The sequence below is a fragment of the Salminus brasiliensis genome, chromosome 18 (genome assembly GCF_030463535.1).
Source record: "Salminus brasiliensis chromosome 18, fSalBra1.hap2, whole genome shotgun sequence".
NCBI classification, from domain to species: Eukaryota; Metazoa; Chordata; class Actinopteri; order Characiformes; family Bryconidae; genus Salminus; species Salminus brasiliensis.
In genome coordinates, this window is record NC_132895.1 from 26,249,228 (window position 1) to 26,275,397 (window position 26,170).

The following is a 26,170-nucleotide window of genomic DNA, read 5'->3' on the forward strand; positions in this document are numbered from 1 at the left end:
AACCAGCTGTAAAATCCCAATCAAAGAATAAAGACTACATGAAACGAGGACCTGTGTAACTCCAGTGACTTTCAAAGCTTATTGTTCCCCTCATACCATCTGAGAACTGAGAGCTATCTGAGTAAAACAGCGCAATAATTTAGTTATTTTCTTCTTCTCCACAAACCAAAAAAAGAAAGAAAGAAAAAAAAAGATATTTACAAAATAAACCACTTGCATCATTTTAATCACAGCATGAACAATTGACGTTGAGGTAATTCCTGAATTTAGACGGATTTGAAAATGGTGAGAAGGGGTATGTGAAAAACGATGCGACAAAGATACACATCTCTAAGTGATGTCTGTGTTGAAACAACCACTGGCAAACATACCAAACTGCAAAGGGCACTGTTTTTTTTGTATATAACTTATGCTTTCAACCATTACCAAACCATCCACACTTCAATCACCCCACCCCCCACCCCCGGCAGGAAAAAAGGGGTTCTATATTTGTCCCCCCTCCCCCCAACCCGCATTTATCTGTTAATGTGTAACGACAAATGATTGAAGGGTCCAGACAATGGCTAGCTTTGTCAGTTTTGTCCATTTTACTGGATGCAGCTCCTTCTTTTAAGAAGGTGTATTTGGACCAGTTACTCTTCTCAGAGGATCCTTGACTTCCTTCATTTTCCAAAGTTGCCAAAGTTTGCAAAGGCATCTTGTTTGGGTTGCAACATGGCAGGGTTCATGCCTTGGCCCATGCCGGACATGCCAAGGCCACTTGGAAGGCCCAAGCCAACGGGTGCCACGTTCATGTTCATTCCCATTAGTCCCTGACCGGCAGGCACTCCTCCTATGCCCATTGAACCCATTCCCATAGTGCCTGTTGCCATAGTGGGGGGCATTCCCATGCCTATGCCCCCACTTCCCACCATGGGGTTCATGGGTGGTCTAGGGGCCACACCTGCAGGCTGGGCGTTGAGTGACATTCCAGCAAAGTTCTGGGTGACTACGTTCATGGGTGGTTGAACACCTGCAAAAGGGACAAGGACAAAAATTGATTCATGGCCTTTTTAATTAAGATATTGAAACCAAGATTTGTAGTTCATAAACAGAAATCATGTATCTGACCCAGGTGTGGGTGTACTAAATTAATATTTAGAGGTTAGTGTGTGAAGGTGCAGTTTGGGACATAGCCAGTGTCTGTGTGGGCACTTGTTGGAGCATGTGTGTTGGCCTGCTGTCACCAGCAACACATTAGTGCAAAACATTTTTGCTGTTCACAATGCATCTAAATGTAGTCCTGTGCTCATTTGTTGCATACCAGTATTAAGGTAATTACAAAAGTCATTTTATAAGGTATTTCGGATGAGCATGAGCATCCACTGACATGGATAAGTAAATACATTTCAATATCTTTCAACATTCAACATCTGCCGAGTGCTGACAAACAGGTAAGAGGATAAACAAAGAAAATGAAACAGCATGTTAACAGGAGTAAAACGTAAACTGCTTTTTATGCAGCAAAGTAAAATCAGATATTTTCTGGTCATACCACGGACACATTTTAGTGAAGTGTAAATGGAATCTGTACGTCCATTAATAAGTGAGTGAAAATACAAGATCAGTAGCTGCAGCTGGATGCGTCTCACCTTGTTGCATCATGGTGTTAAGGGTGGGTTGTGATGGTTTCGGAGGGTTCATGCCCATGGACAAGAAGTCCAGGCTAATGTTGACACTTGGGTCTGACCATGTGGCGGGCATTGACACTTTCCCACCAGGCTTCTGAACACCCATCTGCTGGGGCAACAAAGGACCTCCTAAAGTCTGTAAAACAGAAGGGAAAAAGCAACATTTTTAAATAACAAAAAATACTGTTACTACTGTACTCTCGTATCATCAGGTTCTTGCAAACACACAGCCCTATTTATGATTGCCTACACAGATACCCTTTTTACAAGGCGAGCATTATTTTTTAAGGAACATTTTCTATGACAAAACAAAATCTTTTTTTTTTTAGAATCTTTACAACTCCGCTGCTTCAAATATGTTACGTTTTTAATTTCAAGGATACCTGTGATCTGGACATAGGCATCCCCATGGTCTGGGGGCACATGTTGAAGGTCATACTTTGGGAGGAGCTGAGATTGCTGTGGTTTGTGCCCATTAGGTCAAAGAGGTCGGCAGAGGGTGGCTGGGCGGATGACGCCGTGGGGTTGGAGGTGAGCGGGGGAGTGTCGCTGAAGAGGTCCGGGACAGTAGAGGAGCTGGCAGAGACTGGTGGGCTTGCTGAGGAGAAAGCGTTCCAGTCCCCAAATTCTCCATTCCCAGTAGACACTGATCCTGAAACCACAACAGTTTTCCTAAATTGCTTCCTTAATTTAAACAAAAGTAAACTCCTAATGTAAAAATGCCCAGAAGAATTTAGTTGACAACATTCATATAAGCTTCAAAATTGAAGCAGCATCAAAACAACTTCAAAGCCAAGACATTAGGTCAGAGCCGGTCACATCATTTGCCTCAAGCTACTCACCCACACACAGCATACATACCCACACACTTAATTAAATAGCAGAAAGGCACCTTCAGAAACCAGATAACTGTGGCACTTCATTTCGGACATGATCATTCCAGATTTCAATTCATACTAAAAACTTCAAGTTTACAGTAGCTAGAGCCTAACACACACACACAGACTAACTGAAGAACTCTCCACCTCCACTCAGACTTTGGTGCCATCACAGCAGACCAGGCGTGCATGATGGGAGCTGACAGGTGTCTGTCCCCATAACACTCAGCAGGTAGCTGCTCCATCTGGAGTCCTCCATCACTCATCAATATTTTACCCTGACCTGTGTCTGTGTGTGCATGCAGCCTCTCCGATCACACTTCAGAGAAGCTAAAGGGGCTGTCATCTCACCATCCAACAGCCACGTGGCCTGCTTTGCGTTAAGCCCCAGCCCATAGCAGACGAAGGAAAATAAATGAATAACAGGAATAGGTCCATCCCTTTTGCACAGAACTCGTTTGCAGTCTCGGCCCCCAAAGGACCCATTAAATTCAACGCTGATAGCATTTGAGGGATCAATCAAGAACACAAACAAGGTAAATGCACACCTGGGTTTGATCTACATCAGTAGGCCGCACAGAATGTATTCAGTGGGGACAACCTTATCCTCATCTGATGTGGTAAGAGTTTTTTCTATCTTTAATTGTCTTCAGTAGCTTACAGTTTAATTTAGCTAAAACACATTTTGAACTGCTGAGCCTACATAGGTGTAGAATGCTGTTGTTACTTAGCACCATCAATTAATAGTTATAACCAATATTCCTATGGATCTGGCATCTGTAATTAGGCTTTATTCACAACAGAATGTAAATTCTCAAATGTAATAATGGAAGAAGCAAAAAACTACACATACTATAAATATTGTGTCGGGCAAAAACCTTGTACACCTTTTAGACAAAAGTATTGGGACGCCTGCTTATTTATGGTTTAATTCTAAACCAAGGGCATTTATTAAAATTGTATTATTGCCTGCATTCCTCATTCCCAATTCCCTAACTCTTCCCAAAAGTATATGGAGCACAAATTAAAATTATTCCAGAGAACACAGTTAGGTTTATGTTTAATAGGTCAATAGGTTCATGCTTATCTGCTCCAGAGAGTCCATTGCAATGAGCAACACTTCTCTAGAGACTTGACAAGCTGTGTGTGTGTGAATTTGCACATCTGTCAACAATAGCTGCAAGTTTAAATGAGCTGAATTCCTTTATTAGAAGGGGTGTCCACAAACATTTGGACATAGTGTATCTCCATTTTTGCAGTTTTTGCCAATTTCAATCTGGCAGTTTTTCTACACACTGTGTTTCCATATCTGTGCATCTCTAGTTAGAAATGTGATGAGTGTGCAAAAAGCTTCACACATACCAGAAGCTGAAGGGAGACTAGCAGAAGCAGCCGGGGAGGAAAAATCAGCAAAGCCAGCAATGAGGTCAGAGCTGCCACCTATGGAAGAACAAAATCACACAAGAGGTGTAGAACTGTAACAAATCAGATATTGGTAAAAACAACCATGTATGTGCAGAGTTACATTTTACAACACCCAATGAATAAAAGCATTTCTGTGAACACGTGCACGCATACACCACACACCCCTCATCGTAAGCCTGTGTCTTTTTGAGTGATGCCAGGGGACAGGGCACAGCTGTTGGGCTGCTGACAAGATAAAGAGGGACAGCAGCATCTGTGCAACGCGCACATGCACGCACGCACACACACTCCCAGACAGACTACAGCCCCCATCTGGGCCACTTGGACGATGCTGTACGCACAGCTCTAAATAACTTTCTCTGAAAGGTCTTGATCTTTGTACTCGGCCTAAGCAAAAAGTTGCACAGACTTACAGAATAAAGTTTTAATGTCAAGAGGTCAAGAGATGGACGTCTTAGATTGGATTATACTAACCGCTCTCAGAATACAAATCAATCAAACTGCCACATATCCATCAGAACTGCACTGCACAGACAGTTGAGACACAGTACATCTACATTCTAAGAATTTCACACCACAACAAAATAATTACAGCATTCCCAGTTGTACTTATATTCAAAAAACAGTTAGAGCAGCAAAATGAACCATGGCTAGTTATTTTTTACCTGTAGGTGTGGGCTGATTTGCTCCAGAATCCACCAAAAACAAATCTGAAAGTCCTGTGTTGGAAGATTGACTACCAGATGTCTAAAGGGGTTTAGAGGGAGAGAAAGCATAAGTTACCTTGCCACAAGATGGCAGCAAAGTCTTAGTTTTCTCAACAACCATTCAACTCCAACAATAATCACCATCACATAAAATACCAAGTCTGGCTTAGAGAATATACCAGTTATTCCAACATGTGATTTTTGTTAATATCGCCAGCACTGTAATCCTCACATTGCCAAACTCCGTACAACAGAAGTTTTGTGGTATAACAGTTATTAAAGCCGGTATTTAGGGTGGTGTGAAACAAAGGTCAGGTACCTTTGTATTATCTGCATCTGGACTGTTCTTATCGCCTGTGTAATGTGCGGCTGCGCCCAAGTCCACCGTTTTGGAGGGCACACCACCTCGTTTTCGTGCAGCCATTGCTGCGGCAGTGGTTGCGGCCTCCGTACCCTGCGTATTCTGGACACTCTTGGTTGTCACTGCCTCCTCCTCATCTTTGAATTCAGACTTGGCCGGCCGACCGTTCTGTGATGTTTTGTCCTCCTCGTTATCACTACAGACAAAAGATGAAACAACATTTTACTTTTTATTATTTATACGCTGCAAAGATCGCTGCACATTTCAAGCAGACAGCAGGATTAATGGCACTGACGCTCTGGTGTGAAGAACACAGTCACACACCTGACTCGGTCAGGTGAGTCATCTCTTTCCTTCTTGCGAAACTTGTTAATGGTGTCATCAATGGTACTGCCGATTTTATCACTGATCTCGCCAAGCTTCTCGCTGAAGGGGAAGCCACCTTTGCTCTTATCCCAGTCTTCATCCCACTTGCTTTTTGACTCGGAGTCAAACCGCTCTCCCGCTGTTCAAAGACAAAAAGGCATTTTATTTTACTTCTGGAAACTAATATTAACTTAAATAATTGAAAGATGAGTAAGTAAATGTGTCATTAAGAGATCTCAACAAAGAATATAAATGTTAAACTGAATCTTTAAATAAAAAAAAAATAAAATTAAAACCCAGAACAAACCTCCCACGAATGATGAGCTGTATTAGAAAGAAAATGTTTAATCTCTTAATTTGTCAAACCTAGTCCACTATCTTTGTTCCATTACACAGTTGGTGAGGGTTAACCCATAGTTCAATCCGGACATGCACAGACAGCCACAAGGCAGCTGAACACATGCAGAAACTAAACTAAAGTGTAGCTCTATGTTGATAGAGAGAAAAACTGTGTTTGTCACTGGCCACAGGGAGCTGCAACCTTTTTAGACCGATGTGCCTGTTGGGACCCTCATTATGCACTTTCAAGGGTTTCAAGAACTGAAAAATAAATATGCGCATTGTTTAATATCCCAAAAATAACATAAATCAAAGTGTAGAAAACTTGGGGGAAAAAACTGTGCAAAAACATACTGCAAGAGTAATTATATGAGATACTATTGAAAATGACTACTGTTCTGTCAGTAGCTGTTTGTTCCTCAGAGACTAAAACAAATTCTGATGTGGCATCATTAACTGACAAATTGAGACTCTGGTTCGACTAATGAAGTGAGAAATCAATGCACCAAATCAAAGGTGTCAGAAATCAAAAGGAGGAAATCAGGCAAGAAAACAAAGTGCAAACTCCTGAGTTGTGTAACTTTCAATGCTAATGACATGACGGGGGACGTGCGATTCCAACTTGATTAGACAGATCTAAGAGAAAACATATTCCATTACAAAGAGGAGCGATATGATTATTTTTACAGCAACATGATCACAAGCCTTACAAATGATGCACTGAGTCAACATTAAAGAAGTGATTGCCCTGAAATCAAAACAATTCTAATCAAAAGATCAATCATATGTAGGAAGAAGTCTGAGGGGAATTTGTGGGATTGCTATGTGGAAAATCTTCAGAGGACCGAAGGTAAATCCCTGAGGAACTCCTACAGCACTAGGCCAGCAGATAACACTTGATACTAGGTTAATTCTCAAAGTGTCTGCAGTAATTGGCAAATAACACTCTTAAAGATGTTCAGTCATAACAGTTCGCTCTTCTCTCTCGATCACTTACAGTTACTTTGTCTGAAGCCTCCCATGCTGTCCGATGACACTCCAATGTATTTATCCTTGTTTTTCTTCGCTTTTTTCCTTTCCTCCCGTAACCGGTCATCATCCTGGACAAACTCTACCATTTCTTTCACCTTCTGTCGTACATTAATGCCCTGGTCTTTCCCATTTTCATCTAGACAAACATAAAGCAAATGTTAAATGAGCTCCCACGGTTTCCTTTCCAATGTAAAGGAAAAAACATTACACTATAAAAATTATGAAATTATATTATTCTAAATTATTTTTCTGGTGTGTGCGCATATATATATATATATATATATATATATATATATATATATATATATATTATAAAAACAAATCCAAAAGTCAAATTCTATGATTTCATATTTCAAAATGTTACATATTGGTGAGCATAGAACATCTGTGGACTGATGGAGCTATGCGTGTGAGGAGCCCAGTCAACCTCAGGAAAATGCAGGCATTAGAACACCGTAACAATTCACATAATTCATATGAGGAAAATATACTAGGTGTTCGTAGAAAATGGTGATGGACTCCGTTTCCAAACATTTTTAAGGAAAAACAACTCCAATGCACATATTTGGATATCCTTGCATCTTCCAGATGCCATTAGATGCCTAAACATGTGTTTGTGTAAAAACATCTGGCCAACACCGCATGCTACAACAAAATGACTGCAGTTAATCAAAACCTTTCTACACTCTACACTGAAGTGAAATACATAACTAATTAACATAAAATATATACTGCATATTTCCTCCCCTGGTACATACAGTACCAGTTGAACATTTGGACACACCTGGCTGAATGTGTGCTGATCATCTTAAAAAAATCCATCCAAATGCTAGATGCTTGGGGTGGGAGAAGTGTTCAAGTAGGCGCAAGTTGTAGTACTGTGACAATATGCATGTGTTAGGGTGGAAATACTTTTCAAACCACAGTAAATACAGTATGTTAAAGTACATGAACACAAACATATACTCATTTAGCAAAATAAATACCCTTTATTAGCCTATATGAAAAAATCAGCTCCTTTCAGTTCAACTTACACATTACTTAAAACGCCCAGCCTAACTATGGTTAGGATGGTTAGTGATAACTGTGTGTCCTCTTTCTTTTTTTTTTTTTTTAAATAAACCCCACCATATGGATCAAATATCTTGATTTTCAGTATTTAATCAGGTGTGTCCAAACCTTTGACTGAAACTGTCTTAAATGTAACAATTTCCTTTTTCAATAATATACCAATGACTATTTCTGAATACTATATACAGCAGACATTTGCAACAGCACTTTTAAAAGTATCCATATACAGTACAGCTGCCTGATTTTCTCATACACTCACCATAAAGATAAAGGTAATATCAATACTGGGCTTTCAGTATTTTTTTTAATAGTTCTGGGGTGTGTTAACTGCACAACATCATTACTAAAAAAAAAAAAAAAAAAAAAAAAAAAAAAAAAAAAAAAAAACACACCAAATCCAATAATTTTCTGAAAACAACACAGGGTCATAATTATACATACAGGTTCAAACAGAAATACACTGATCATCCATGACATTAGCACCACTGACAGGTGAAGTGAAAAACTTTGATTATCTTCATCTGCAGTGGCATCTGTCAAGAAGTGGGACATTAGGCAGCAAGTGAACAGTGAGTCCTTGAAGGTGAGGTGTTAAATGCAGGAAAAATGGGCAAGCATAAGCATCTGAGCCACTGTGACAGAACTGAGCCAAATTGTGATGACCAGACAATTGGGTCAGAGCTTCTAGAAAACATCACGCAGGTCTTGCAAGGTTTTTTCCTGGATAAGGTGGTCCGTATCCTTCATAAATGATCCAAAAAAAGGGACAACTGGTAAACCAGCGACAGGGTCATGGGCACCTAAGGTTCATTGATGCAATGCATGAAGGCCTCTCCTTACACCCTTTAGAACTGAAAGGATCTGCTGCTAACATTTTGGTGCCAGATACCACAGGGCGCCTTCGGAGGTGTGGAGTCTAAGCCTTGAATGGTCAGATCTGTTGTGGCGGCAATATTAGGCAGATGGTATTAAATGTTAACGGCTGATCGTGTAGATTATTCATTTAATGGTGCTGAAAGTTCCAAAGTGTCTTTACTTGCCAGGGACACTTATATTTCAGTTTGTGATCATGATTGCCGGAAGCTGCATTTCCCCATTTTAAAAAAAGTAGTTTGACTGCATTCACTAGATTGAACAATACACAGTGCATTAGGAATATACGCAGAGCCCAAGGCAGGTCTGAGAAAGGATGATCTTAGATTTACAAAAGGGATGTCTTTTGGACAAATCAACTGCAGATTCCAAGGTCATCAGTTCAAACAATTGCATGTAAGTAAAGGTTATTGCCATGGTCTGGAAGAAGACCCAAACTGTCACTCACACAACATAATATTGGTCCAGATGGTCAGAAACAACCAGACACTGGTGGCAACCTGCTGTGGTCTGTTTTGCTACCAGTTAAACAGGTACACTGCACAAAGCGTCTTTCTTGTCTTGAAATATGTCAGCATATCAATGTTGCCACATGCATAATTATAAAACTCAACTCACCTACAAAATGGTAATTCTCCAATGAGCGCAAGTCATAGATGTGCTCTCTGGCACTTGTGACCACTCGCTCTGATCCATTTCTGATGAGGTATGCTAGTAGAAGTAAGGCCTGACCAGATTACATACAAAAAGGGGAAAAAATGTGATTAAAACCCCCCTCCAAAAATACAATACTTTTATAATTGTAAAGTATGCAAGTGCAGGTTTATAAAAGAAAGAAATATAACTTATATAATACTTATTCCAAGCACCATAATGGGCTACTTTTTCTTTTTTAAAGGGGGCTGAAAGTGTAGAAAATATACCTTGTAAACTCTTCTCCAGTTCTTTTTGTTGTCTTTCAGCATTCTGGTCCACAGCATGTTCATCACTTCAGGAAACTGCTCATACATGAATGTAGATCTGAATGGAGTGAGGAAAAAATATTTAAGGTCTACTGCTGGATTTCAAATGAATAAGAGTATAGGTAAAAAACTGATGAGTCAAATTATTGGCATACACCAATACCAAAAAAAGGCACACGGCACTTACTTGGCAATCTCGCCCATAAGCTGACCTGAAGGGCCCCAAGGGTCATCATTGGTGGCTTCTCGAACCTTAGACTCTATCTCTGAGTAGTTCATCACCACATTGGTACTGGAAGAGGAATAGAATGAAAAACAAACAAAAAAACAAACAAAAAAAAAAAAAAAGCACATGAGCTTTGCAGCATCTTAACTCAATAAAACCACAGACAAAAACAATCACCACAATTAAGCTTACAATTACATGCATGAATCTTTCACTTGGCATATGGAGATCTTTGGGGGTGGTAGGACTTGCGAGCAGGTCGTTCTCAATTTGCCTCATAATTCTGGAATTGAGAAGACTGAATGCCCTGCCAAGGTTTAATCATGTACAGATGACTCCCTAAATGAAAACCTCGGCGATGGTCCTGTGTTGTGCAGAATGTACCAAGCAATCATAAGAGATTTAACCAATTTCTGTCAACGGATGTGGCCTTTCCCAGACTCGATCTGTCAATCAGAAACAAAATGGCAGGAAACAGCTGGAAAGAGGACTTTTTTCTTTTCTATTCTTTTTTTTTTTTTTTAAGAAGACAAGACCACACAGTAGGTTCTCGAGAGATAACCTACAGTGAGACCCTTCTCACCTACAAAAGCAATTCACCAAGTAGATTTACAGCACAACTAACCATTGAAATAACTAAAGCTAGGCCTAAGTCATGCAAAGACGAAAAGGGTCCTGCCTTGCTCTGAGACAAACTTGGTTTGTCTCAGAGCAAGTGAGACAGACAGTCAATTACTGTGGTTAACATCCAGTTAAGAGTAAAGAAGAAAGCAGAAATCACACATTAGAAACCAAGTCAATAGGGGATGTTCAGGGAAAATCGTTGTTGTTTTGGTTAATGAGAAAAATATCAAAAAAGGTGATCCATATCCAGTTTAATTTATTCTTTCTGCCTTACCACATACAATTTAAACACAATACCATCTCCTCTAAAAAGCAGCCCATCAAATAATGAAATACTTCCATACATTTAGATGAATATGCTGCACAACGAGTCAATCAATTTTGAGTGCATGTCTGTAGGGGTCATAACATGGATGAATGGAAACTCTACATGGGTTCAGAAGGGGGTTCTTCACTCCCCTGAGAGTTCTGATACATCCAACATAGTGCCACATGGCTCCAGAGGGGAATAGGTTTAACTTGCTGGCTACACACAAGTGTACCTTGCTAGAGGTGTAACTATACACTATTTTTTTTTGTTTTATAGATTCCCAATGCACAATAATGATTCCAATATCAATAATGTTTTGAACAAAATAAGGCCGTATCCATTAGGGCTGTATATTGGAAAGAACCTGGCAATGCAACATGCATCACAATACAGGGATTACAATTCAATATGCTGCGATATATTGCAATAGTGTCAACTAGGAAATATACTGCAATATTTAAATTATAACTATATTTTTAAGACAACACACAGTTCCACACAACACACAGTAGGTGGTACAGCCTATAGTGTATATGCTAACACACACTCAAATCATCATATTTTTAAGTATTCATATGAAAGTACAAAATAAATAATATAAGTAAATGAATAAAGTAAAATAAAGGTGTTTAAATTTGTTTAACTTAGGTGTATGCCTTTAAGCCCAGCCCTTGCTGATTTGAAAAAAGATGCAGATGCTGAGGCAGTTTCAAGCTCCTGCATTGTCAATCTGATTGAGCTGAGCTTAATATTGCACATTGCTAACTGTATACAGTTTCCTGGTGGAACTTACAATTGTGAAATTTAATTCTGCAGCATGTTCAGCAATCCTTTCTCATAGGTTACCACATATTCTCCATACCACTGCATGCACAGAATAAGAACAGCCATACAGGGATAGGCTCTAGACAAATACAATTACCATTACACCCTTAATCCACAGCACCTGCACATATCGGCCAAACTGCAGATTTGCTCAAAACCGTCTCTCAGATACTCCCCAAACATTAGATGTGAATAGAATAAAGAAAAAAAAAAACCTCACCAACAATAATAATCTATTCATTTTCCTCTATTGTTAATTACCAAAACCCTAAAAACAAGGCAGAAAAAAGTGGAGTGTTAACCTAACTGTACAGGTGTAATACTATGCCACATCAATCCAAAATAATAATAGTAAGCTATGACGAGCCCAAAGACACGAAACCGCACTGCCAGGTGCCAACCTAGTTGTAGTATGTATTTTCAGACAGCTAGAGTCCAATCACAGCGATATTCACAGCATGATGCAAATGCTTGACCACAGCAGGGACCTCAGGTGCATCCTGCAGATTTACCATATGTAGCAAAGTCCTCATAAACTACCAACCCACACTATGGTAATAGCAGGCAAATAACTGATCAATTAAAATCCCACCACCATTCACAGCTGTCTGACACCACCCTGGAGCTGAGATGAGTGCCTAAGAATGCTATGTCTCCCAGCAGCTGCAAACACTTTTCACTAATCATCACTAATGTCATTTAGATCGAAAACATGAATTCTTCCTCCACTTTCACCATCCCATGGGTAAAGAAGGGGTGGAAGAGGAAATCAAAACGCCTGGAAGTCATTATATGACCTCGTGTTGTAGGATAGTGTGTAGAGGACAACCATCAGATGGAAAGTAAGCAGCTTTCTAGAAAATGACTGCCTTAGCAGGTGGCTCAATTGGTAAGTGCTGCTCATTTCTGGTTCACGTTTCAGCGGGTGGCCAAAGTTAGGTGGTCTGATTTAGCTTCCCATAAAAGGGAAGCCAGCAATGATTTATTAAAAAAAAAAAAAAAAAAAAAAAAAAAAAAAAAAAACTCATCTGGGAACTCAAACACTAAAGGCGAAGACAGGCAGTCTTTGTCACAGATACAGGGGAGCTGAAAGTTGCTAACTTAATGCAGATAGTAGCCAAGGCAAGGAAGTCCCATTAAACAGATTTGAAGAAACTCGTGGAACACATCCTTGAACTCTGCAGGGACTTTCCCAAGGATATACTTAAGGGAAGAGCAAATCTGATATGTAAACGCTTTCATACACAAAACCACAAAATTGCAGGGCAAATCAGTCGGGGCCAAAGCTGCACACATGGTCTTCATGTCTGAAAGTTTAATCCAATTCTGTGGCAGCTGGCAAAGAACACTGGCTAGCTTAAACAAGCCTGTTCCGGTAAGAACCGGGAAGAGCGCATTTACTGCTCTAACTAAACATAAACTTCATAGTTCATATTTTTGTGTCATAAAACACCAAACTGTAAATCATACCACTTTACTTCACCACCATTTACAACATTCACAGAGCTGCTCAATGTGGTTCAGGGCCAGTAAGCCACTGCTTTGAACAGACTACAGAAGGTTTACCCAAAAGTGTACCCTCACCTCATCATACATTAGAAGCAAGTTCTTTGGAACTTTCTTGCATAGCAATTGCAAAGAAATATATTTACTTCGGACAGAGCCACGCATTTTCAGATGGTCTGCTCAAAGCTGAAGAGCAGTCATTTTCCACAAACATATGTTTAAGGAAATCAAGAAGAAAAAAAAAAAGGACTGGTGAGCTCCTTAATCACGAAGGGACTAGTAGGCCAACGAAGACCTCCACTGCCGGTGGCAGAAGAATTCTCACTATGGTAATGAAAAATTCCCTGTCCGACATATCATCAGGCAGGTGTGTTACTTGTCAGGGACTAGCTGCAGAAGATTTCATGAACAGGAACACAGGCAATCAATCAATAAATCAAAATTCATGGTGCCCTGAAATGAAGTGGGACATTTTTTTTAAACAAACATGTACAACATTACAACAAAATGTTGTAATTTTAACATGGTGAAACTGAAATGTATGCTGTACCTAGTTTGGAGGAGAATGATGAGAAAAACTCTCCTGAGGTGAGGTGATTGACGTTTTAGGATGTTCTCGGACCACAACTTTTACTACACTGTGGTATTACATTCTCTCAAACTAAAAAGTCCTGGTTTAACCGTTTACTATAGTTATTTTCCATACAGTTACCTCAGAAATTTATCATCAAAGACCTATAAAGAGAATCTCCTGCCATGACCTTGGCAGGTGCTGGCTACTTTTGTTCCACTGAAAAAAAATTATTTTGATAATACTGCCACACATAGTAATACCACTGCAGTGAGTGCATGTTACAACCCCAAATCCTCCCTCCTACAACTTTACATCCATTACCCAATAGCAATACCTCCCCCTCCCTACTCCCTTAACCTACCAAAAGTTTCCTGACTAAAATCCAAGTCTACCAAATTTCCCAAAGATTCAGGTGCTACTGTTGCAATTGAAATAGGATGGTTAAAAGCACACTGGACTCAGCCTGAACACAAACAATCCTTTGTGGTAGCACGGGGCTGGGGGGTATTCAATGGCAGTGGATTACCATAACAGTGAGGTTTTACAGTAAAACAGCACATAGAGGGGTGGCAGACAACGCGGTTCAGAAACCGAGCGAGAGGGGAGAGCAGCAAAGCAGGCCCAAGATTACAAGGGAAATCTCAGGCAACTGAATAATGAATGATGGCGGTTTATGAAAGCGGGCGGCCCGAATAGCAGCCACACCGAAACACATTCCACACACTAGCACACATACAGCTGTGTACTACTGCACACAGTGCAGCGTATTCTGCTAGAATATTCAATGTGCAGGCGAGACAAAAGGAAGAGAGCGAGCTTTCTTTCTTGCAAAGAGAAAGGGACACAGACAGGTGTAGGGCCATCTTGCCACTCTTTACATCCTCTGCCTCTTTGTTCCATAGGCCTGCTGTGCAGTACTCACCATTTCTACTCCTTACTTTGCTGTCTTTCTTTTTTTTCCCCCACTGGCAGTGGTGGGTAAACTTGCTTCAGCATTCACTATAGACCAGAGGCCTACAAAGAACTCCATATGGAACACTTAAAAGCTCTCAGGCTTCAGCTTGCCTGCTCCACCACCACAGAAAAAAAGACTACCTAGAACTTCTTAGCATGGGCACATGTAAATCTTCCAGGTGCAGATGAGAATGTGTTGAAGGTGATCAGTCTGATGGAGAAAAAAAGCACTTCCTGACCAAACAGAAAATCAAATTGTCTTTGTTTGTGTGGAAAATAAAGGGTGAATTTGCACAAAAATGTTTGAGACATTTATATCTGGTGAGTAGCCTTGGGATGATAACAGATATTCAATGTTGTGATCATTTACATTGGTTATTATATCATGCATATCATAGTTTGGATTTCAGCAAGGCAAAGACAATTTCTTGTGGAACACGTGATTAAACCAAAGGTATAACACCGACAATACACATGAATCAAACATAATAGAATTGTGTGTGGTAGCACACAGTGAATAAGCCATTAAATATGGATCAAATCTAAATTCTATCTAAATCTCTCTTAGTCTGATAATACAAAAAACAAAACAAAAGAAAAAAAACACATGCTGGTGCCGATATATGATATGATATCATTTCAATATTATGGTGAATCCTTGGTACAAAGAATAAGAAAAGAAAAGAACTGGCCTCTACACAATAATAACCCAGGTGTATTAATAAAAGCTTCTATTCATTTGAATTCATGCATGCCTAACCGGTGCCATCAGCTGAGGCATCCATTACAGTAACCTGATGATAGGGCCTGTTCTGTGCATCAGGTATCACTTGGAAGAGGATTAAGAAATGTGTGATAAGGAACATTAAGCAACTGCAATGAAAGCCCAGAATGCATTTATCCTGCCATGTTAAATTATACAGTTAGTCAAAAGATTTTGGCAATTCCTCAAGACCTGACTATGCCCTGCGGACCTTTCTTTAAAGCTGGAAATTTAGAATGTTTAAAGCTCAGGGAAAGGCTTAAAGGGTTAAAGGAATGGTTTGGCAAATAAATAAATAAATGTACACAAATTTTTTGTGTCAATGATTTCTTTCAGCCATTTTGCTTATTTAGTTTAGCACTGCAGCTACAAGACTGAAAATGCCAACAAGCACTACAAATCAATAGGGGTGCACCAATCTGATACGAATTGGACATTGGTCCTGACACTAACAAAATTAGCTGGATCGGGTACCGGATAATTAATCTGATCCAAAGGACTGATCCATTCAAGTGTAAAAGGAGAACCGAGAAGGAGAGGAGCTGTAAGATCCTCTTTAGTCTCACTTAGTCTCACAGAAAAGTCATGAGCCCAGACAACACTGTGCCGAGGTCCAGGTGTTCATCTGTTATAGTTTGTTAGTAAAGTATTGCAAGTTAGTAATGATTACGTCAATCCTGATGCCTTAAGTTTAATGGTATTGGATCGGTATTGGGCATCAGCCTACATGCAAAGTTTATGTATTGGTATCTGTATCAGAACAGAAAAAGACGGATCTGTGAATCGGTACATCCTTCAATACTTGTATGTAAATATATGCCACATCCACATTCAGTTCTTCTTTAACATGCTGCAGACTTGCAGAAGTTGATGTGGTTTAGGACACACTCTTGCTGCATTCAAGTGGGGTCAGTTTTATTGGGAAAAAATAGTTTCCCACCACAACGCACCATATGAACACGTCAAAATTTTCAGTGCAGCACTAACCGTCCGAGTTCTGAAGTAAACAACTTTTCCCAACAGGGCCGAACAGTTCATCAGCATGAAAATATCAAATGATAATGTACAATTGAAACACAGTTGTAAACATCTACACATTAATGCATGTTATTTTACATAAAATAAATAAATAAATAAATTTATGTTTTTTTAACTTCCCAAACCACATGAACGCGGCCAAGTTGGGGGACTCACCGCCCGACATGCACTCAAACACAGCATGACTTAAAACTTTTAAAAATCAACCAGTGGCGTCAAGTTGTTTTCTTCATTTTTATAGTTTAGAGTTAGTCACAGTACACTGTAAAACTGTGCTCACATAACCTGACTATTTTCATTGACTGATTTTTGTAACAATGACGGGAAATACAGTACATTTGTTGCAGTTTTCGACTGCTGTCCACACGATCCCAGTGCGTTTGAACCCTTAAAACAAACAGAGACATTTGGAACTACTGCTGGGTGTGTTTTAGTTTAAAAACTTTGGGAATGCAATTTAGTGTGGACAAAGACTTTTGGTAATATCTTGATCACGTGACCATACTCCGGATGTAAACAAAAGCAGCAGCCTCAACTAGCAACTGAGAATACAACATGCATAATGAAGAGTAATAACAAATAAAGTAAAGGATCTTGTTGGCAACTTTTAGCAAACACACAGTATGCTACAATGTAGGGCTGGATGATATGGTAAAAACACTATCACGGTACTGAAACACTTTTTTCCACAATATCTACCACTATACATGTAATCACAGACTAAACACATCAGTAGCGACTGATTCCTAAAACATACTAATCAGATACTCTCCCGTACTAAATATAGTCCTTTTTACTCATCTGTTGAACTTCTTTTAATTAAACCAGTCTAATTATACTGTTTGTAATTAAGCCTGAAGATGATCAGGGTTCTTTAAGCAATATCCTCGAAGTGCTCAGAAAAGCATAGTGTATCACAATACAGTAAAATATCATAGTTTTGCCCAGCTCTACCACAATGCGTGGCCATAATTGAGTACACAGTAAACACTGCAGTAAAAACAACCCCTAGCTAAGGCCACAGACTAACAGTTTGTGAACGTGCAGCTTCATACCTACAAGTACGATTTCATGGACGTTGTAAAATGGCTGGTTAGTGTGACTGAGGTGTAGGGATGCACCGATTCAGTTTTTTTAGTTCCAATACAGATACATAAACTTGCATATCGGCTGATACCAGATACAGATCTGATACCGTTGTTGAATTAATAAATCGTATATCTCACCATGTGGGAGAGACTTAAGGATTGACTTAAACTTTACTAACTTTATATACAAAATACATTGTACAAAATAACACATTAACACATAGATATAAATGTACCAAATGTACAAATGCTATTTATTTGTCAGTAAAACAATTACAAATTAAACAAAACAAATTAAAGTGAACGGATCGGTTCCATGGATCGGCCTAATTATCCAATACCCGATCCAGCTAATTTTGTTAATCGGGAACAATACCGGATCGGTGCATCTTTACTGACATGTGTATTTACCCTTTTGTGAGGTGATCAACTGTTCAAATGGATGCTCTGTTTGCAGCTTTAAAGACAATGATGGACAAACATGAACATTACCTTTGTCTATGCTTGTTTTGTTCTCCAGAACTATTAAAGTTCAGTTTGGCTAAAATGGCGCAAAAAATTTCAGTCTCCACTGCGGCAGCAGAGTGCAGGTTTAGGGTTCAGAACGATCATCAGTGTCACACAAAAACGCAAAACCCAATGGCAAAATCTCCCCAAATCCATTTGACTACGCACAAGCAAGCTCTCAGTTAACATCTATGTACACCTGGAGGAAGGTGCGAGTTCTGGCTAGGCTTCAGCAGGCCACGGTGTATTTAGTAGACTCTGACGTAATCTGCTTCCTTCACCTAAATGTCTTAAAATGATGGGTAATAATAAATGGAGTTTGAATGTGAATGTCCATCAAAATGGACTACTGCAATCTTTGCTGTAAACCACATGAAAAGCCTGCAACAAATGAATGAAGACCTGGATTTGGTTTGAGCAGTGACTATTTACTTTTATGGCCTTTTAGTAATTGTCTCATAGCTCCACTGCACAATTGCTAAATTTGGACAACAAACTTCACTGATCGATCAGTGAAAAAACAGATCAGTGCAAATTAGATTTTCTGCAGCACCATTCATTTAACTACATTTAGCTTTTATAAAATCAAACTAATCTGTTCACAATTCTCTGCTCACAGTTTCTTTGCTCTTAGACTCCACGCACCTCCCACCTCCTAGCATTCTACTAGGTCAAGTCATTAAGAAAAGAGCAGTACCTGAGTTAGCAGTACAGTTAACCACTTTAACATAGCGATGCAATTGAGAATGACAATTTCCAAGAAAACTGTTCAAATGAAGCAATTCAAATTAATATAAAGAAATGAATTTTTCAGATACTAAATTAACTATTTATAATAATTTACATCCTTGACCCACATTAGGTTAGAGGAGTTCGGATAGTTGAGTAGAGGAGAGTTAACCGCCGCTAGAAAATCCTTTTCTAATCCGGGCAGTTTTCAGTGTTTTGGGTCATTATCCTGTAGCAAGACCCATGACCTGCGACTGAGACCAAGTTTTCTGACACTGGGCAGCACATTTCCCCCTAGAATCCCTTGATAGTCTTGAGATGTCATTGTACCCTGCACAGATACAAGACACCCTGTGCCAGATGCAGCAAAGCAGCCCCAAAACATAACAGAGCCTCCTCCCTGTTTCATAGTAGGGACAGTGTTTTTTTCTTGATATGCTTTATTTTTCCGTTTGTGAACATAGAGCTGATGTGCCTTGGCAAAAAGTTAAATTTTTGTCTCACAATGGTGTCCTCCTTGGTCATCTCCCATGAAGTCTACTTTGGCTCAAACAACGACGGATGGTGCAATCTGACACCGGTGTTCCTTGAGCTTGAAGTTCACCTTTAATCTATTTAGAAGTTTTTAGAAGAGGCCACATCCAGGGAGGTTGGCTACAGTCCCATGGATCTTAAATTTCAGAATAATATGTGCAACTGTAGTCACAGGAACATCAAGCTGCTTGGAAATGGTCTTATAACCTTTACCTTTAACATGCTTGTCTATAATTGTTTTCTAATCTCCTCAGACAACTCTTTCCTTCGCTTCCTCTGGTCCATGTTGAGTGTGGTACACACCATGTCACCAAACAGCACAGTGACTACCTGTAGCCCTATATGTAGGCCCACTGACTGATTACAAGATTGTAGACACCCGTGATGCCAATTAGTGGACACACCTTGAATTGTGTCCCTTTGGTCACATTATTTTCAGGCGTACCATCATTTTTGTCCAGGCCTCATGGTCTCCAGGTTTCATGATTTTAACTTTTTTAAATAATTCTGTTGAAAAATGGTACAAAATCAATGTTGGATGTTCATTTGGTCATTTTCATAGAATTTTTCATTAGAATTTTTATTTATTATTACGTTTGTCAGATTCAAGTTATTTCTGTGACCATTGTGGGTTTTCCTTTCATTAAACCGAGGGGTACCAACAATTTTGTCCATGCGTGTACCTGATTATACCTAGAACTGATACTGACAGCAACTCTATTGCATCAAACTAACTACCTGATATTTATACAATTCCACTCCAAAGTATTAGGGATGTCCCATACTATTCTTTGCTCCCTCAGTGAGAGTATGTTCATGCTGAGTATTATCAATACTGATACAGCTTCACAAGTCAGGAAGATACTCTGCTAGTTACTACGGAAGTAAATAATCTATATGTCATTTAGGACTGGTTTGGTCATCATATTTTTAAATTAGCACTTTATGGGGGGTTGAATAACCTCCAATACAGTCTGACCGTCCTGATCATTCAGCTATTTTATTTATAAAACAAAATAGCCACCACAGTACCACAAAACAAAGTATCACAATACATCACAACAAATTAAATTAGAACCCCTGTATCATGATACAGATTACAGTGCATTTGCCCACACATAAATCAATACAATAACACAGTTGTTGGTGTGGAACCATGTGCAAAAACAGCATTAAATATACAAGCATCTGGAGGAAACTTCCAGCCACACACAATGCACTGTTCCAGCTTGTTCCTATATATTATGGCAGTCATTTAACAGGGTTTTAGGTCAGTTACCAGTCAAAAATATTGTTGCTACAGATTTGGCAGAATTTTTGGTATTGCTTGTCTCAAGCATGAAATAATCCTTCAACGCCGACAAGACACAAGCCGAAAATTATAGAATAGTGTTACTGTATGTGAACTGTACACAAAACAAGCTGAAAGCATTATTCTGTGGCCACAAGAACTAATTGATACGATGATGTACACAACACATTTCATTTGAAATATCTCTATCTTGTTAATGCTCCATCTCTTCGACTCTGCTTTTTTTGTTCCAGTGGGGTTTTTCCCCCCTGAGTCAATGTGTGACTTGATGTGCTTTAAGCAACTAGAGGAACTGTGAGTATGATTATGGTGAATAATGTTTGTACTGGTAAAGCAGGCCTTAGTTAATTAGCAGTTTTGAGTTTTGATTGATGACTTTATACACGAGTTGTGTTCTAAGGGGAAACTGTGGGGTTCTGCATAAAGTCAAGTCAAAGAAAGTGCTTATAGCTGTGAAGGGTTGACAGGTATCTGGAGTTTTAGCAGACGTATGCTTTGGTACTTTTAATGTGGCCCTACATTTGTGACCTACATCATATGCCCCCCATCAGTACAATACACCACAATGTACTTTAAATACAGGGCAGACCATCTAACAACGAACAAGATCGGACCTACAATCACACGGCACTCTTTCAACAGGCTGGCGGCCTATTCTGTGTCTGTTATGGCTTTAATACTAAATGCAAATAGAAGGTAAGTACTCGCTCATGTGATCAGCTCTTGACTTTGGTCAACCATTTTAACATTTATTCATCTGGTGCACGTCTTTCACTTGGAACCCCAAAAATCTATTGACTGGAAAGAACCTCCTAAATGGTAAAGGGGTCAGATCAAGAAGAAGTCTTTAACGTTTAGTTCAAACACACACGCACGTAGCAACACCTACAGAGTGACAGTCACTCAGGGTCTCAGCTGTGACATGAACAGTACTTCAGTGGTAGCTAGCTAGCATGATGGGGCACAACAAGGCCCACTACTCAAATTAACTAGCTACCATGACCTGGGCAAGTAGTATTTTGGGGTCATTCTGTCCTGGTTGCTATAATGAGGAAACACAAGATAATAGTAACGCCAGTGCAATACTCAACTCCTGTACACACCCATGTCTTATGATGACCAGGCTAGCCCGCTAAATAACATGCCAATCCAAAATAGCGGTTCAGGACAACACGGGCCTTACGTGGCTAGCCAAAAGAGGCTGCTCATATTCAACGTGCTGTGTTTATGTTCATCTTCTACGGCGTTTTTTTTTAACGTTAAGCGTAGTGCTACACTGTAGGTAGACACATTGCTGGCTTTTGCGATGCGTGCATAGGATTTAACGAGACTATCGTTACACAAACCGCTAGCTAGCCTGCAGCCAGCTAGCCGCCACCAAGGCAGTAGCTAGCTTAAGTAGCTAGCTTAGCTTAGCTAGCTACTACTGGGTAGGGTAGCAACAAAGCTGTCTAATTAGGAAAACCTGATATAACGATTCCATTATTTGCACTACATCGGGCACAAAACATAACGCTCGTGTAATAAAACAGAACACGAGGCATTCAACAGTCGTAGTCGGCTCATTTAATATTTAATCTGTGTTAGCGAAACCATGATAAGCGACTATCAGCTGAGACCGTGACGTCACGACCCAGCTCTGCGTCCGCCTTGTCTGCACAAGTTACAACTACGGGCCCTGCAAAAAAAAAAAAAAACACCGGCAAGGCTACTCACGCTTTATCCATCAGCTCCCTCACTTTCCACATGTTCAACATCTTGGCGCTCTAGGAGGGGCTCTCCGCCTCAATGCCGCGTGGTCCAGTCCGTCCAAAACACGGATCTCTGTTACCGACAGCAGAAAAACCCCCAACCCCCTTTTCGCCTCTTCCACAGCGGAGCAGCGCGCACGGCGAGGCCAGTTACCTCGGAGACATGCGTCGTGCGTCATGAGGACGCGGCAGCGAGCGACGTGTGTTGCACTAGCAACCTTGGAAATGTAGTTTCGAGTGGGCCGCCGACTCAGAAAAACAGGCTAGCAGAAAATTAGCCAAACACTTAATGATTACAGCAGTCTAGAAGGGGCGAGCAAAGTGCACGAATCTTTTACTTAAGTTAAAGTGTACTCTTTGTAAAATATTACTCGAGCAAAAGCTAAGTAAAAAAATCGGATTGAGTTCAATTCAACTGCTTTACAGGACTGTCCAGGACTGGTTTGGCTGCACACATAGAGAATCAGTTTATGTTTATTAAAACAGCAGATACTTGAAAAACATATTTTATACATACATTACATTACATATTTAACATATAAGTATGGTTTACAAGCATACGTCCACCACTGCAGTCAAGTGATAGAATTTAACAGAAATAGATTTGTTTAATTGAATAACAAAACTTGCTGAACAAAAACATAGAATATTTCTCGAAATGTACGATATTATCATTATTATCATTTCATCATGCTGGCCTCTCGCCACAACCCTGTCTGTGACTCATGAGGCCCTTAATGGTATACAAAACTTAAGAAAGAGCTCCCTGAAGTTCCTGTCAAAAGATAATGTGCATTTCCACTTTCCCTTCACCAAGAACATAACAAGAAGCCTTCCTTCAGCAGTCACAAACAACACAAAAGACCTCAAACAGCACTGTGATCCTTGAGAGCCCAAATACAAAATGGCAGAAGAGAGCCTCTCTCCTCTTCGCAACTGTGCCGTTCATACAGCACTTTGACATCTTGATTCCATCATGCTCGTCTTGGTGACGGACGGAGCGCATCAACACAGGATGTGGTGATGGTTTCCTGATGTCAGCTCCAATTCAGGGCCCATTTCTCAAGAGCTCTGTGTCATGTTACCTCCATGTGTGAATCCGAGGAAATGGCAAGATTTTTCAGATGGAATCAGCCGGTGGATGAAGGGCAGCCTTTCACGTAAACGCCTGCGATAAATAAAACAGTAGCCGGATGACAATCGAGCAAACAACAAAGAAAGGGAAGGTTGCTTTGAGGGAAGACAAAGCATAACAAGAGTCAGCACTTAATGTCCTTGAAATCACAGTACTCGAGGGAGCGCAGCAGCCATCAGCGCCGTGGGCTGAAGAATTCCTGAGCCTGGATGAGGAGATCACACCACTCAGGAGCCATCTGATCTGCTTGACGCCAAGGATGGCAGAGATTGACAGCTGAGCATTTCTTTCTTTTCCTGTGGCTTGCTGATAAAGTATTCAGGAGTTGTGCGGCCATTGGGAGGGGGTTAAGTGGTAAACAATGTCCCCCAAAGCACTTAGACTGAGGGCCACTGACTGAGAGAGTGCTGAGCCATGTCGGAGGGTGGTGTGATCAGACTGAAGATGGACACCCGATTTGACAAAGCTCTTCATCATCTTTGCAGGACACCGGCCTCAGGTTTTTCGGGGGTATTCCAACATATTGGACCTGTTTCAAAGCATAGGTTTAAAACTAGTTCAATTTAAGTGCAATTAACTAATTGAACTAATTACTGGATATTTGTATATCTAATTGGTTTTAGATCATCATAGAAAATGTAATATAAAACAAAGATAACATGATGAAGCACAAAACACAGAGTAGAATCAATGGTTTAATAAATTAGGGCAAGTCGAGGCTCTAAATCATCATACTACACCTTCCACTCTCATTGAAGAATGTTGCGTTAGCTTGACACCAGATAACAGGTAACAGGACTTCCAAAACGTTCTACTTTTTCTCCTTTTGACTCTCCAATGGATACAGTCATGAATGCTGAGGCAAGCAAGGCCTGCAGTACCTTAGATGCTCAGCTGGGTCTTTTTGTGAATTCCTGGATGAATTTTCGATGCACTCTTAGAGTAATTTTAGTAGGCTGGCCACTTCTGAGAAGCCTTATGACCCTTTTTTATATTTTAATAGCTTTTTTTCACATCTCCTGCTGAATTTGTTTTGATTGAGGAATAGTGTGCTACCTGTTCAGATCTTTCAGCCTACCTCACATTGCTGCAAAGGTCACAGGCCCAGTTGGTGTTAGATAACTTTAGTCCCTGATTTTGATTCTGAAACAATGACCTGTAACAAATATGCATGTATATTGTGTAAATCACATTAACTGCACTGATCTGGTATTGTTATGTCAAAGAAACTTTTTAGTTTTATTTTTGATTAGTGATGCGTCTTGAGTTTCTATAACACTAAAACATTTATGTTTTTACATTTAAGAACTTTTACTAGTATTAAGTGTTAACGCATCAGTTAAACCCATTACAATTAGGAACTGACTGAGGAATCAACCACTCATGTTCTAATTCCCAATGAGTGGGATACGTTTAGTCTGAAAAATAAAAATCATCACTCTGTGCTTATATGACACTCACTGTGAATACAAGCAGGCAACTCTAACCAGGATTTAGTCAGTGGTAGTGGCGGAGGCAGTGGCCGCTGTTCTTCCCCAAGTTGTTTTACTAACTGACACACTGTTAAACTGTAACATGCTAGGTGAAAGATTCATTAATCAGTTACAAAACATTAGTTAATATATTTACAGTGTGTCTGCAAGTGCCTTAGAACACAACGTAACAGACGTCGCACATCTACACAAACACCAAAAGTCCCAATTAGTCCAGGCATGGGCCTCAGCTGAGGCTGGCAAGTGCATTCAGGTGTGGGGCGGAACACACCTAGAACACGTAGGAGCACATGGCCTGTCCATATGCAGTACCCGCTGAGGCCAGGAGGGAAAGCTATTACAACAATCCTGCCCCTAAAGGTGTCTGGAGGAGGCATAGCAGCAAAAGAAAAAAAGATCTGCCAGCACTCTCTAGAGCACTAGGTGGAGACTTTAGGGCGGGCCTAGATGCACCAGCACCCTCCAAAGCTCCAAGATGGCATGCGCTCCAAGATGGGTACAAGAGCGGGCGGAACCACTGGCACAGGGACATGCACGGGTGGGACCACTGGCACACGGACACGGGCGGACGACCTGGGACGTCCTGTGCTGGCACTCAGGTTATCTGTTCCTGTGCCGGCAGTCCTTGAGTAAGGCTTGAGGAATTCTGCAGCACTGTGGGCTACCCTGTTGGCTTGCAGGCCACCTCTATGGTACTAGGCAGGCTGGCTATTATCCTTCCAGATGCAAACTGCCCAGTCTGAGCTGGAGCACATGGGGAGCACATGGCCTGTTCAAATGCAGTACCAGGTGAGACTAAAAGAGGGAGCCATTAAAATAACCCCCCCGGGCTACACACTGCTCCAAAAGGTAGACACTAACATTGCCCAAAACTATTACATGATTTGGTAAGTAAATCTTGGAAAAACTTCACTACCGCTAAGCTAAATGTGACACTACTGTAACTTTCTGACATGGAACCTTTTTTACACAATGTTTCAATAACAACAAAAAAAAGTTTGCAATGTAATAATAAAGGATCATTCCATTTTGAGAACAATGATTGTATTCATTATTGATTCTGACATGTCAAAAAAACAATTTACATTATTTTCTTCTGAAGGCAAAACATTTGGTT

The 26,170-nt window shown here is 40.2% G+C and overlaps 1 protein-coding gene across 2 annotated transcripts; it reads right to left on the reverse strand.

The window, feature by feature from the left end:
* Positions 1-526: 526 nt before the first annotated feature.
* Positions 527-22,570, reverse strand: clint1b (clathrin interactor 1b). 2 transcript variants are annotated; one of them, XM_072662415.1, is made up of 12 exons: positions 22,391-22,570; positions 9,872-9,976; positions 9,646-9,742; positions 9,341-9,449; positions 6,744-6,914; positions 5,366-5,546; positions 5,000-5,237; positions 4,639-4,720; positions 3,911-3,988; positions 2,054-2,322; positions 1,632-1,806; positions 527-1,012 (listed from the first exon to the last, which is right to left on the reverse strand). In XM_072662415.1, exons 1-12 carry the CDS (start codon positions 22,429-22,431, stop codon positions 663-665), a joined length of 1,896 nt encoding a protein of 631 aa, XP_072518516.1. In that variant the 5' UTR covers positions 22,432-22,570; the 3' UTR covers positions 527-662. The 2 variants fall into 2 exon arrangements, with proteins under 2 accessions (XP_072518516.1, XP_072518517.1); XM_072662416.1 differs by having other exon boundaries at positions 9,868-9,976.
* Positions 22,571-26,170: the final 3,600 nt, after the last annotated feature.